At 51.3% G+C, this 14,451-nt stretch overlaps 1 protein-coding gene across 1 annotated transcript in view; it reads left to right on the top strand.

The window, feature by feature from the left end:
- The window catches only part of PCSK6 (proprotein convertase subtilisin/kexin type 6), a 36,930-nt gene extending 22,479 nt beyond the window's left edge, over positions 1-14,451 (top strand). Inside the window, exons 9-21 of the mRNA XM_041418943.1 lie at positions 855-955; positions 2,488-2,591; positions 3,061-3,178; positions 4,006-4,194; positions 4,449-4,585; positions 6,512-6,691; positions 7,270-7,372; positions 7,920-8,116; positions 8,543-8,630; positions 9,739-9,830; positions 11,093-11,222; positions 12,216-12,328; positions 12,767-14,451. Of these exons, the coding sequence (XP_041274877.1) occupies positions 855-955; positions 2,488-2,591; positions 3,061-3,178; positions 4,006-4,194; positions 4,449-4,585; positions 6,512-6,691; positions 7,270-7,372; positions 7,920-8,116; positions 8,543-8,630; positions 9,739-9,830; positions 11,093-11,222; positions 12,216-12,328; positions 12,767-12,864 (1,650 nt within the window). The 3' untranslated portion in view covers positions 12,865-14,451. The remainder of the gene's footprint in view (positions 1-854; positions 956-2,487; positions 2,592-3,060; positions 3,179-4,005; positions 4,195-4,448; positions 4,586-6,511; positions 6,692-7,269; positions 7,373-7,919; positions 8,117-8,542; positions 8,631-9,738; positions 9,831-11,092; positions 11,223-12,215; positions 12,329-12,766) is intronic.

The raw sequence follows: 14,451 nt of genomic DNA, 5'->3' as shown, positions 1-14,451 counted from the left end.
GAACCTTGGGAAGTAAAACATCTCACACCAACACAGCACCTTACTCAGCCTGGGGATTTGTACCCTAGTGGAGTCTTCTGACTAAAAATTGTGTGGGGTTTTTTTTTAACAAGTAAATAATTTTTTTTGGTATCGAGGAGTGATTTCTTTGACCCCTAAAAGATGAATTTCCAGCCAGAAAACAGAATGCAAGTGCCATTTTCATGGCACTCCAGAGTGTTTGCATGGCTGAGGACAGCCCCAGTCCAGTGCTACTGGAGCACTGTTGGGCAAAATCCCAAACCAGCTTCCCATCCAGAAATCACCAGATTAACTCAAAATTTAGGAGCCTTTTGAAATGAGAAAGCATCTCTTGGCCCCCCACCTCCTCTCCAAATTTTTAGTACCCAAACATCGTGCTCTATCTTAAAACAAAAAAGCTAGAAATGGCTTTTTTCCTCTATACAAATGGCAATTCTTGTGCAAGACCAGGAGCTGGAGGCATTAAGGAAAATGTTTGATATGGCCCAGCTCAACATGCACTCCTGGATGTGTACCCACACCAGCTCACACCACTCCATCTACATTATCCTCCAGCTGATCCACACCAAATCGATTTTTTTTCCCCCTTTCAAATAGTTTTTGCACCTTTGAGCAAAGGAAAATGTGAGTACAGGGGTGTTTTCTCATGCACCAAATGTATCTGCAGCCCATTTTTGGGGCTCTGTGCCCTCTGATGACATTGGAGTCGTGGCAGGGGTTGGGTACCAGCAGGCTCATCTCCTCTCCAGCAGCATCCCAAGCAAATCTGGGGTGCTGGGTGGGGTAGTGTCCATGCTGGGAGCGTTTTGGGGGCTGCAGCTCCTCTCTCACAGGTCACCACGGACCTCCGGCACCGCTGCACCGACGGCCACACCGGCACCTCCGTGTCCGCCCCGATGGTCGCAGGCATCATCGCCTTGGCTTTGGAGGCAAAGTAAGTGTAGCCTGGTCAGGAGAAATGTTCCCTCATTTAGCACCTGGTGAGCAAAACCTGAAAGAAACAAGGTGGCTTTGTTTCCTCTGGAGTGGCCAAAATGACACAGAGTTGTTTTAAATCGCTCCTTTCTGGCAGTGTTGTTGTTTGGAATCTGATCTTCCCACAGGTGTTTTATTGATCTAATTCTTCACGTGTTGCCATCTGTTGAAAAGTTTGGGGTTGGTGACATCAGTCAGGCTTTTCAGTAGGTGCATTGGAACCACTGACAGCCAGCTCCAATGGGAGTTTTATAAATACTTCCCGGGAAAAAAAAGTCAGAAAACATCACAGACATTGGGAAATGTCAGCAGAAGTGATGGTTTTCAGCAAGCGTTGCATTTCTGGGGGAAAAAGACTACTTTTTCATAATGTCAAAAACTCACAGAACTTGATTTTTAGCAACACACCCCTGTTTCAAACAAGCTGCTTTTTCCTCTTGTCCCCATCCCAGTCCCATCCTGGTTCCATCATGGTCCCCCAGCCCAGGAAGAACCCTTGGGCATCCCTGTGTTGCTTCATGGAGTGTCTTCTCATGAGCTTATTATTATTTTTATGGAGTGGAAATAAAATAAATGCTGGGAATAAGAATAAGCCTCAGGGCAGCACTGCACTCTCATCCAGGGATGGTGATTGTGGCTCCATTCCTCCTCGTCTGGTTTAATCCCAACACCCAGGTCGGGTGAGAGCATTTCCGGAGAGGCAGTTTTCATTACAAATATATTAAAAGCTTTAGATGTAATTTTTGAATAGTTTAGCTGAGGCATAAACCGCAACATTAACTACCAGAGCTTGGTGCTCAGGCATTCCATTATGACAAGAGAGAATAAATTGAATTTCTTTCTTTAAATGTTGCTCGAGAGCAATATAAATCCCAGCTCGAGATGCTGAACAACTGACTGTAAGTAAAGTGAGGAAAATTCTCCAGCAATATCCCTGAGCTGGGGTCATGAGGGGGCTCAGAAGCACAGAGCACTCAGTGTCCAGCACTCTGAACACACAAACCCAGCCTGGGGAGGTAGAGGCGATTTGGGTTTAATTTTTCTGTTTAACGAACAACCCAGGTTTTATTTCCAGCAATTTTTTGCTGTTATTTCTCTAAAGGGAAGGTTTGCTCAGCACTGTGTATCAGCGAGCTGCTGAGCCCAGCATCCTGCCTCAGCTTTGCTCCCTGTCTCCTTCAAAAAAATGGGGAAAACCTTCCTGATTTGTTTCATTTCTACCCTAGAACCTGCGAGCTAAATGGCCTTATCCAGGAGTAAATCCTGCAATTCCCATGGGCATGTGGAGCACACCACTCTGCTCGGGCTCTTCAAGTGGTGGCAGGGTGTCAGCATTTAAATCATCAATTCTTGCTTTTTTTCAAGCTGGAAAAAGGAAAGAGGGGTGGCTGGTGTGGCTTTTGCTTTTTTTTTTAAACTCAGTGGGGTACCTGCTGCTGCTGGGAGGACTGGGAACAGCAGAGCCACCCCATGAGCCACGTGTCATTGCAGCCCCCTGCTCACCTGGAGGGATGTGCAGCATCTGCTGGTCAAAACCTCACGGCCCGGGCACCTACGAGCGCCCGACTGGAAAACCAATGGAGCAGGGCATAAAGGTGAGAGGCTGTGGGGATGGCAGGGCAAGAATGGCCAGCCAAGGGAAAATAAAGGTCTCCTGAGCTTCACTTATGGGGACAATTCACTGTGGGTGGCCACTATCAGGGTCATTCCTACCTTCAGGCTGTTAAGTGGAGGGAGGAGGGGGCAGTAATTCATGGGGTGAGATGCTTGGAACTCTTGCTTGGTGGAGATTTGGAAAACTTGTTTGGTGGAGACTCTCTTGAGGTGCAGAGTTTCTTGCTGCTTTCCTTGGACTGCTCCCAGCAATGGGTTTTCCATGGTGCCAGTGTGGATTTGGGATGTAACTTGGCCAGAGTGATGAGCTCCATGTGCTGAAACACCTCACACCCCAACAGGGTGAACTCCACATCTTCCCTGATGGTTGGAGGATGCTCCACCGAGCACTGAGGAGCTCCTGATCCCTGCTGGGAAGGCTGAGGGTTTCTGAGTCTTCTCTCTTTCCAGTTAGCCATCTATATGGCTTTGGGCTGGTGGATGCTGACGCTATTGTGGTGGAAGCCAAGAAGTGGAGGATGGTTCCTCCCCAGCACGTCTGCGTGGGAAGCCTGGACAGGGTGCCCAAGTGAGTGTTTTGGGGTCTGTGCCCATGGCTCAGTGAAGTGCAGGTCCCATTAGGGCTCTCCAGGGCCAACTTTGACAGTAGGTGGGATTTTTTTCCCTTTTGCAAGATTTTGCTTCTGAGGTGAGTGATCAGCAGGGAATTTTTGAGGGCATACAGTGAGACCAAACCCACCTTGGCTGCTGGGTCCTTCATGAGCAGTGATGTGTTAGTCTCTGCACCCTTATACTGAACACTTTGTCTTGATGGAAGACACCAAAAACTGATGATTTGTTGCAAAGATTACCAAATTTCCAGTGTCTTGGTTCTCTTTGAATTTGGCTTCAGGTTCATTCCAGCTCATGTTCACTTCTCATCCTTGGTAGGTCAGTCCCTCCTCGGTGAAGAGTGGGATCAGGGATGTGACCAAGTGGACACTCCTCATTTACCAATGCCTGGCTGTAGAGCAAGAGAGCTGTTAATCAGAAAAGTATTTTAGAGACTTGCATATGCAAAACAGGAATGAGTGCAGAGCCAAGTGTGTTCATGAAGCTATTTATCTGATACAGACACTAATTACAGCCCAAAGAGGAGTGCTGCACTCGTAATTATAATAAAGCAGCGCCCTTGCAGCCCATAAGGCATAGATCTTCGAAGCACTTCAAACTCATCTGGTTACCATCCAGCAATTCAGCAAATTCCCCTGCTAGGACACTGGGAATTGCAGTGGCAGATAAGATAATTTTTGCTGTGAAGCAGCAGGAGACCGGGGTCTAATCTACCAGGGCATCCATGCCTGGGAGCCAGGGGCACTCTGTCCCCATCCTGACGCCATGCCCTGTCCCTGGCAGGTACATCCGAGCTGAGCACGTGCTGCGGGCCAGCACCCTGAGCAGCGCCTGCGCCGAGCAGCGGGACCAGCACGTGCTGTACCTGGAGCACGTCGTGGTGCGGCTCAGCATCGCCCACCCGCGCCGGGGGGACCTCCAGATCAGCCTCATCTCCCCAGCCGGGACACGGTCACAGCTCCTCGCCAGGAGGTGAGAGCAGCCAGAGCCACGGCGTGTCTGGGCTGGGCAGCATCCTCCTTTAGGGGGTTGCTGTACGTTTTCTTGGGTTTTGGGGGGAAGGTGGGAAGCATGCGCAGGTTTTAGCTGCAGGGGAGCTTTGTGCAAGGGTGTATGCGTGCAGGGATCCCTAAAATCCTCAATGTAGGATTTTAACCCATCTACCCTTTCTGATAAAATACGACATTCAAAGTCACATCTCTTGGTGTGTGGCATTACCGTTGCAGGGTGTTTGACCACTCCAATGAAGGCTTCAAGGGCTGGGAGTTCATGACTGTCCACTGCTGGGGGGAGCGGGCGGCGGGGGAGTGGACCCTGGAGATCCATGACACGCCGTCCCAAGTGCGCAACCCCGCTGTGCAAGGTGAGGATCCCGCCGTGCCCACCAGGCCCTCCTGCTCCCAAATCCCTTTCTAGGCTGCTTTGCTTGGCTTTAAACTTTGCCGTGAGTTCTATGGTCTTCAGCAAAAATGTGTTGCCCAGATTTTCAAAAATGGGAATGAGATGTTAGCTCTGAATGCAGGAGGCTGCTGGTCTGGCTGAGCTGGTGGCTGGTTTTCTCACAGCAACGGCAGCAGTAGCAGCAAACCGGCTGCACCCGAGAGCCAGGTTTCCAAAATTAAACTGTAATGAGTCAAAACGAGGAAACCCAAGAGCTGTAATTGTTGTTTGTTTGTTTTGCTTCGCTGCTGGGACATCTGGCATGTGGGTTGGTTGTGCAACGGCGCAAGGGGACCGTGCCCCTCGGGCTGCAGACGGATGGACATCCTCCCTGGACTGCCACCATGCTGGTGGGGGGTGGCTGGGCTCAGCCTGGCCCCCTGCATGTCCCCAGCCCTGCTGTGTCCCCCCCTCCCCAGCTTGGCCGCCTGCTCCCTGACCCCGTCCCAGCACAGGAGCCGTGTGGGCAGGATCCGGCCCCGCCTCGCTGGCTGGGGGTAGCGGGACATGAAGCATCCTGCCTGGGGCTGGCGTGTGTTGTGGGGGTGTTAAATCCACACAATCATTGATAGGAAGCCAGAAGTATATTAAAAATTTCTCCCACGCTACTTTCTGGCGGGAGGTGCACGTGGAGGTGCATTGCACAGAAAGTGTTTCTGTTTGCTGCCCTCACCCCAAATCTTTTGAACTCTTGAGAGCAGCAGCAAAGCGCCCACAGAGCTGCTTTTGCCCCGGTATCTACAGTTTGTAGATGGTGTTTCCGAGCCCCTCACGGGCATCAGGGTTTGGCAAAACAAAATGAAAAGACATTAAGTCATCCCCTCAAAAAGTCTGAACAGGGTTTGAAGCAGAGAGGGTACAGCAGGAGGAAAAAAAGGAAAGAGGCTCCCAGCTCGTAGCAGAAATGAGTATTAAATGTTGATTTAATACCACTGAATTGGTTAATTTAATACAAATTAAATACTATGAGTCTCATGTCGCTGGTACTGCTGCACCCCCACATCAGCCCTGTGCAGCCTGGGCTTTCCTCATGCAGGATATTTTAGATTTAAAGCAAATTCAATTCTTTTGGCAAAGGCACTTCCCCAGCTGATGCTGCCGGAGCTTGGCCCTTTTGCAGGCTCCAGACCAGCACTGCTCAGTGCAGCAGGTGTGTCCTCTCATGCCTTTGGGAGAGCCAAGGGATTTGGGTATTGCAAATTTTAAGCCCTTCCTGGTAACACAGGGATTAGGAGTTAAAGCCAAGCACGCTGCGGGCATGAAGTGACTCGCATTGATGGGGAATTGAAATAAAAGCAGCATTGGAAAGAAGCAGCAGCATTTTTGGACTCTCTCCCCAAAAATGTGGGGAGAGAGTGGCTTTGGAGGGTCTTGGTGTGGTGTAAGGCCTTGGGAAGGGTCTCACCAGGTGCACTACAGTGTTTTGGGGGATGCCAAGCTCAGACTTCTGTTGTGTCAGAAAAATAGAGGGCTGAAGCAACAGCAGCAAGAAATAATCCAGTGTGTGCCGGGTGGCTTTTGTCAGACAGAAATAATCCTCTATTGTGAAGTTTTTAAAATTACTGGTTCTCTCCAGTGTTGGACTCAGAGACTGTGGTGATGCTGCAGTTCTTCAGATGAGTTATGGAATTGAAAATCCCTTGTAAGTGGCTTAAACAGCTGCATTTGTGTGGGCTGGAAGCTCAGGGGCTCATGAACATTTCTGGCTATTCACTGTTTCCTTCGGCATTGCTGTGCCAGCAGTGACACCCTGATGGCCCAGTCCACCCTCCTGCTTCCCCCAACACCAGGTCCCCCGGAGATGGGGGAGACAGGGAGTGGGATGGGTGACGTTGTGTCTGCCCCACAGGGAAGCTGAAGGAGTGGAGCCTCATCTTCTACGGGACAGGCGAGCACCCCTACACTGCCCTGAGTGGGCCCCAGTCCCGGGGCAGGTCACTGGAGGTGCCAACGTCGGAGATGGAGCCGTCCAGAGCCGCCTTCCTGCAGAGCCAGGTGGAGGTGGCGGAGGAGGAGGAGGAGTACGCGGGTAAGAGCTGCCTGAGCTGCCACGTTGTTCCCCCCAGAGTACCCAGGAAAATGAAAACCTTGATAAAAACTGGGGGAGCCACGAGGCCTCATCCTGCCTGGGGCTGAGGCGGGCTGGGAGGAGCAGGGCCTGTGGCCACCACGGGGCAGCAGGATGGTGAAATTAGAAGGTAGGAGAATGCCCCGTCCCAGCCACAAATTGGTGGTGCAGCTGTCTGAGGGGTAAAAAAAGCTCCTCTGCCCACCTTCCCTCCTCCAGCACAGCCAGGGGCGGGTGTCTCTGCTGCTCCCTGAGGAGCAGGTCCCTCTTTCAAATCTGCTCTTGCACCATTGTTCAGCCAGAGGATGGGATTCATTCTGGGAAGGATGAGCTGCAGGAAAGACAAGCACCCAAAGCCATGCAGCTCCATAGAATAGATAGGATAAAATTTAAAATATAATAGATATAGGATAGAGAATAAGATGGGGGAAGCGTCCAGGTGTCCATTGGTCCAGGGAGAGTGTGCTCAGGGCATCCTGGCAGTGATGTCTGGAGGGTGCTCAGCTTCTCCCACACTGAGCTGGTCTCTCCCTCCTCAGGTCCATGCCACCCTGAGTGTGGTGACCAGGGCTGTGATGGCCCCAACGCTGACCAGTGCTTGAACTGCATCCACTACAGCCTGGGCAGCATGAAAACTGGCAGGTGAGTGGTGGTGGGGTGTCCCCATGGGGTCTCCAGGTGACAGCAGCACCTTTCCTCAGGTCTCACAGCATAGTGTGGGTGATAGATGTTTGCATAGTAAAAGAAGTGTATGAGAAATTAAATGGGTGGAAGAGGAGGTGTGAGGATCCCTGTCCTGAATTAGGGTGCAGTGGGGTAGAGGACATGGAGCTGGAGAGTCCTGGAGGATCTTGACCACATAATCATGTTGGGGAAGAATCTTTGGCTTCACTGGCTGAGGTCAACCACACCCAAGGGACAGCCAGCTGAACTGTCAGGAACTGGGGTTTCCACTCCTCAGGGATGGCACAGGGAAACTCTCTTGCTGGGACAAGAGATTCCCGTCTCCATATTAAAGCTGTGACTTCCAAGACACTGTAAATCAAAGAATAAGAAGCAAACGAGCTCCAATTGCTGTCAGGGCTGGGGGACACCCCAAACACTGCGGGCGAGGGGACAGGGGCGGGTGCCTGAGCGGGAGGTGACCGCTGCTGGCTCCAAAGCCCAGTGCCTCTGGTTCCCTCCCCAGGATGTGCGTGAGCTCGTGCCCCGCGGGGTTTTTCGGTGACAACGGCGCCCGGAGGTGCCGGCGGTGCCACAAGGGCTGCGAGCGCTGCGTCGGGAGGGGAGCCAGCCAGTGCACGGCCTGCAAGAGGAACCTCTACCACCACCCCGAGATGGGCACCTGCCTGCTGCTCTGTCCTCCCGGCTTCTACGCCGAGGAACGTAAGGATGTTTATCACTTGCAAGTTGCAGCATGAGGACGTGCAGGGGTTGCTTCTATTTTAAGCGCTCTGGGTGGAGAACACACCTTGATTCTGGAGTATTGGCTTTGAATTTCCCTCTTGACACACTTTGCACGGTGAAGGGAGGAGGGAAACCTCTGGGTGTTCAGAGGGTGGTGCAAAGCAGAGGTGCTCAAGTTAATTAGAAGACTGTAATTAATGATCCTGGCTGCTTGCAAAGCATATTTCTTTTAGCAAGTGGTGACAGATAAGGTCACCTGCAATAGCAGGGATCTGCTGGGGAGGGATGTGCCTTTCCACCCTGGGGAGCTGGTACTGGGGTGCAGTGGGGCTTTGCAGCCCCGACTGCTGCTTGCAAATCACTGTCCTGATTTTATTCTCCCTGCTTTGCTTTGTTTTTTGAAAGGTCAGAAACGCTGTCTGAAATGTCATCAAAGCTGTAAAAAATGTGTCGGCGAAGCAGACAAATGTACTGCATGCAAAGAGGGATTCAGGTAAAACACCAGCACGGGAGGAGTTCATACCTGCAGCACTCATACCTGTGGTTTAAATTTGGGAAAACCGATGGGAAATTAGAGAGTGAATTAAGTTCAAGACCAGAGATCCTGCTTCCATGGTGCTGCAGCTGTGGTGCACTGTGCTGGAGGTCTGGGAATTTAAAGGTGGTGATTAGCGTCTCTTTCTTAGCTGAAAACTGTGATTTAAATTTAATTTCATTTTCCCCAGCTCTTTTCAGGGTGGTGGGTAAGTGCTGTATAGAGCTGGTACCGGCCTGAGCTGCTTCAGGCAGGCTGAGAATGCTCCCTGCAAATGCAGAAACCCTTCCCTCAGATTCATCCATGCTGAAAATTTCATTTGATGTACCTGTTGAGTGGGGCTAGTACATGACAGTGATTTTTCAGCACTGCAGGGGCAGACAGGGCAGCCCTGGCCCTGTGAGGGCCACTGGGTGCCACTGCTGCTGGTCCCATGGCATCTGTGGGACACAGAACCCAATGTCAGCACTAGGGAAAAGCTGTTTTCCATCCTCAATTGCTCATGGAAGTACAATCCCATAGCTTTCTGCAGTGCTCAGGCACTGTAAGTGAGCCAGAGCCATGGTGTAGCAGTGGGGCTCTCTCAGACGAAGAAATTCCCGCTGCCAAAAGATTATCTACTCCCTCAGAAAAGCACAAGTGGAGGCACTTGTCAGACATAATCCACACGGTGCTTGTTTTTTATTGTCCAATATCCTTTTAAGCCAGGACTTCAAATCATCCCTGCCACGAAGCAGCACCGGCCCAGCCATGGCACTGAACCAATTTCCTTGTATTCCGGGGAGCCTCACTGGTGCAAAAGGTCTTCAGGAGAACCTGGCTGGCTGCCCATGGGAAAAAAATAATTTTATTTCCTCCTGGATACTTAATTAAGGAACCGGCAGCTGTCCCTTTGGTCCAGGCAGGATTTTAATTTCTCCTAAAATGCTGGCTGGCTTTCCAACACCTCCTGCGCTGCAGGCTGAGGATGCTGTAGCACACTGGGGGATGAGGAGATTGGAATGGGCTCTGTTGAGTCCCCATATCCTGTAGCTTTGGGTGCAAACGTTCTCTGCTTTCCTGGCAGCCTGGCAGGGGAGAGCTGTGTGCCAGAGTGCCAGCCTGCCATGTACCTCAGCCGGGAGCCCCGGCGGTGTGAGACCTGCCCCGCCAGCACAGGTATGTCCTTGGCCCCATGCATCCCATGCAAAACCCCAAACCCCTCTGCATCAGATGCCAATCCCTGCTGTACCCACCCTGAGCCGAGGCAGAGCGTGCTGGAGGGAAAGCAGTCCCAAGTCTCCAGCACGTCCCGTGAGGTATATGTTCATGCTGGAAAGGTTTTTAGGGGAGTTTTTACATTTTTATTAGAGCCATTTTTTATTTCTCGATCTCCCCGAAGCCAGGTGCTTCAGTTTAATAAGGTTGCGGGGGAGGCTGTAAAACCCTCTTGGAGTGATGGAAGGTGGCTTTGCAGCGGATAAAAATGTCAGGCAGCTGAGGTGTGTGATCCTGTGTTATCCCATGTTATCCCAGCCGCCCCACGGTGCCGGGCTGGCTGCTCTTGGCTTCCCCCAGCTGCCTCAAATTGCTCAGCATTCCCTTTAAATACTGTCTTTCTTGCTTCCTGCAAGTCTAATTATTTTCCATTGTTAATGTTTGCATCTGCCCTCAAAATCATCATAGATCTGATGATAATATGATCTCTAGACAATCCATGTTCAGTGGCATGAACCTCTTCTATCATACATGGGCAATTGCCTTTGTCTAAATCCAAAATATTTATTGATCTTGTTGGCAAGGCTAGAAGGGAATGGGCTCTTAATCCCTGAAGAAAATTATTCCCCTTCTAATTCTTATTCCAGTCAGTGTGAAGGTACTCCACCACAATTATTTTTCCAGCCTTTTCTTTCCTCCTTTTCCTGCATAACCATTTCTCAAGCTTGGTGCATGGAAGCCCTTTAATGATACCACTTCCATCACTGAGCTTTGCTGTCCAGCCACAGCACACAGGCATCAGAGTGGGGCCCTCTGCTTTCCCAGCTCCTCTCTGGAGCACTTTCCCCCTCCAGCTCCTCCTTGGCCCAGTTCAGCATCTTCTTTTCCACCCTGGGGAAGTCCAAACTGGTGCATGCTGGGGAGTGGTGGCTGATGGTCCAGAGGGGATTTTGATGTGTTTTTCCTCACTGAGTCCCGGTAGGCAGCTCTTGGCTCTCCAGAGGGACAGACACTGGGTCCCAGCTGGGTTTTTGGGGATGGAAGCTGAGTTGTTTGGGGTGGGAACCAAGCACATGCACAGGACCCTGTGGCACAACAAGCATCTCGTGCATGAGCAAGACAAAGCCAAGCTGGTGCCCCCATCACATGTGGGGCTGTGGCCATGCTTGCACTGTCTCCAAAACCACCCAGGTGCCATTTTTCCCTTTTCCCTGTCCCCACAGGGCCAGGCGAGGAGGACTGCACCCCCTGCACCCCTGAGGCCCCTGCACCCCACTGGCGCTGTGTCCCCGCCTGCCGTGAGGGTTTCTCCCCCGCCGACAGCCACGGGCTGCCCAACAAAGTCTGCAAGAGGTACAGAACCACCAGAGCAAAGCCAGGGCTGATGGGGAGCACTGCCAGCCACGACAGGATCACGCTGGAAACAGCTCACAGCTTGATGGAAATGAAAACAGGGCTGAGGGAGCCAGGGCAGCTGTGGGGCTGGACCCCACATGGCCCTGCCCTGTGGATTTCAGAGCAGGGGAGCCGCACGCTCCCCCGCCAGAGCCAGCCAAGGTGGCTTAGGGCTACGGTGGAAGGGGCTCAGCCTCAGCCCCGGGCTCTCTGGAGGAGGTGTGGGAGGAACAGCAATGTTTAGATAAATATTTCAGCTTTCAATTAAACCTGTTCCGTTCGCCCCGTGGCCAGGTTGGAGGAGTGTTCCCCACTCCTTGGCCCAGCACGGGGCTGTGCGCGGAGACAGGGAGATGCCGCGAGGCAACAATTTGCTCCCACTCTCTCCGGAGCTCTGCGCTTTAAGTGGGGAGTGGGAGTGGATTCAGCCTCATGAAAGCAAACATGAAAGGCAAGGATTAAAGTTGACTTGGGAACACACAATGCCTGCTGGGGTTTCACTCACCTGCACTGTTTCTTCAGCAGGGAGGAACAAGGGACCAGCATCCCTTCCCAGAGATTTCAGGCACAGTCTCCACAAGCCACTGTCCCCAAGCAGGAAGCACAGTGCTGAGCTCTTTACTCTGGGCAAATGGATGGGAGCAGCACAGGTTCCCTTTGCAGCTCTTTTTCTAGCTGGGGTGGCTGGGAGGTGAGGTGCATGTCGCACTGAATCTTCCCAGAAGGCAAGAGCTTTTGGGATGTCACTAGCTGTCACTGGGCATTGAGCTGACCTCACCAAACCCAAGGCTTTAATAACATTTCAAGCTTCAAATTTGCCATTTCCCACATCCTCTGGTTTGGTCTGGCTGTCACAGTGCCAGCAGGTGTCTTTTGGCTGACAGCCCACTTAGGGTGGCCTGACCAGGGTGCTGGTGCTGGCTCAGGCCACAGCAAGGTCTCTGTCCCCAGGTGTGATGACCACTGCTCAGCCTGCGAGGGCTCCAGTGGAAACTGCCTCAGGTGTAAGGAAGGTTACAGCCTTCTCGGTGGCTCCTGTGTGACAAATGAAACCTGTACCAATGGTAAGTGGCAGCGCTGCAGGCACAGTGGTGCTCTCATGGTAGCAAAAATGAGAGGTTTGGGGGATTCCCTTCACCATTTAAAGCTAAAAGTGCTGGAGCTCCTGGGCTTGCTGGGGCATGGCTACAACGGGCTGGGCTCTGGCTGTGGGGTGCAGGTGGCTCACCTGGCATTGCTTCTGGATATCTGCCTTTTGCTCAAACACATCCAAGCACTTGTATTTTGTTATAGTTTAGTCTTGGGGCTAATTCTCCCACTCACTGAAAGCTCCTTTATTCCTTCATTAAAACCATGTGAAAGATGCCCTTAAAAAGCTACTCCTTTTCAATTCTGTCTCCCCCAACACTGGCACAGTTGCTGTGCCTGTTACGTGCAATGTTTGTTTATTTAAAATGTTAATCTGCTCTCATTTTCTCTTGTTCCTCACCCCGGCCTCCCAGCTGACAAGACTTTCTGTGAGATGGTGAAATCAAACAAGCTCTGTGAAAAGAAGCTGTTTGTGCAGTTCTGCTGTCAGACGTGTCTTATGGCCGGGTAAAGTTCAGCGGCTGCATCCATCCAGGACTTCCACTGACTGCCAGCCCAGTTTTGCCAAATGTTTAGGACAAAAGTTTATTTTTTCAGCTTTGGGAGAGTTTACATGGTGCTGTCAAGCATTCGCTCGTAAGTTTGATAGCTTTAATATCACTGTCGGCGCGTTTCTATAGCAATATGTTAAGCAGAGATTGGAGCGTACCCTGAGTGATCAAGGCCTGGAAGCAGCAGACAAGTGGTGATATTAACACTCTCAAACACTCCTGGTGAGCAGGGACCAATGCATGATCCACGTACACACACCTGGTTCTTCGCAGAAATCCCACTGATCCGCCCGCTCCGAGCGGCCGGCGGGAGCCCTCGCCACGAGGGAGGCAGGACTTCACACACCTGCGAGGAAAGAGCCGATTCTGGCTCATTTTTGGTACCCTTTTGTGCCAGGTGCCAGCTGATCTAGCCCTGCACTGCCAGCGCCGTGCTCTGTACATAGGTAAAACGATGAACCAGGCGGCTCCGGAGCGGGGCCCGCGGCCCACTCCGGCTCTCCTGTTCGGATTCCGTCGGTCACCGCTTCCCTCTGGCCGTGGCAATAACTGGAGGTTTGAGGACCAAAGCCAGAGCTGCCCCACGTGGCTCTGCAGGTGTGTCAGCCCAGCAGGGCTTTGCCCTGCAGGTAACTGCAGCCAGGCAAAACCCGTGTGCGTGCCTACAAGGAGTCGCAGGGTTTTGGGGGGTGGTGTTGTCCACACAGACCAGCCTTACCACGAAATGTATTTCCCTTATTTCCCTCCTGGAACTGCTTGTACATTGCTGATCAAGTCAGTTCTGGAACAAGCTAAATTCTTCCTCTAAACGAGATGTTGCCCCAATTAATCTTTCTTGGCATTTTGCGTTATGATCCTCCCCCTGTTTTGCTGGGTACACCCCTCTTTCTCTCTCACAAAATCCTCCTGTTCATGGCAGTGATTTTTCTTGGGCATCTATTTCCCAAATGAGACATTCCAAGGATCCAGCCAGGAAACTTAATTCTACAAAACCCTTCCCCGAAACAAACCTTTTCATGCTCTCTCTTAATAGTAAGTCACGTGGTGTTTATATAATTGTGTTTAAAATATCCTTGGCTATGTTGTTTTACAGATTTTTAAAAAATAACTTATACAATCCTTGTTTTGTTTTTTTTTTCTCTGTGGACTATTTTTTATATGGGAGTGGGGTATCTTTTTTTGTCTTATTCCTTCTCCTTTTTTTCTCTCTGACCCTGCAAAGCCACTCTTTGCACCAGACATATGTAAACACTCTTTCCTATGCTGCATGTTCTGATTTTCATTGTTAATAGTTTTAATGAGTTAAACCTTTCTCCAGTGAAATTCCCAGTATGAATTGTCACCAGTTCCACACGGAGCTGGGATAATCCCTGCTTGGTTTCAGCTGCAACGACACCTGCCCTGCCTGGGCTTGCCCACGAGAGCTCACCTCAGCCAGGTGAGGAGGGGAAAGCCACACTGTCTCCAGCCCTCACCTGCCTGGACCAAATCCAAGGAAAGATGGAGCTTTGGTGAACTGATCTTTAAGTTAATAAACTATTGATCTC

The sequence above is a fragment of the Onychostruthus taczanowskii genome, unplaced genomic scaffold, assembly GCF_017590055.1.
Source record: "Onychostruthus taczanowskii isolate IOZ18803 unplaced genomic scaffold, ASM1759005v1 scaffold6, whole genome shotgun sequence".
NCBI classification, from domain to species: Eukaryota; Metazoa; Chordata; class Aves; order Passeriformes; family Passeridae; genus Onychostruthus; species Onychostruthus taczanowskii.
This window is presented reverse-complemented; position numbering and strand designations above follow the sequence as displayed.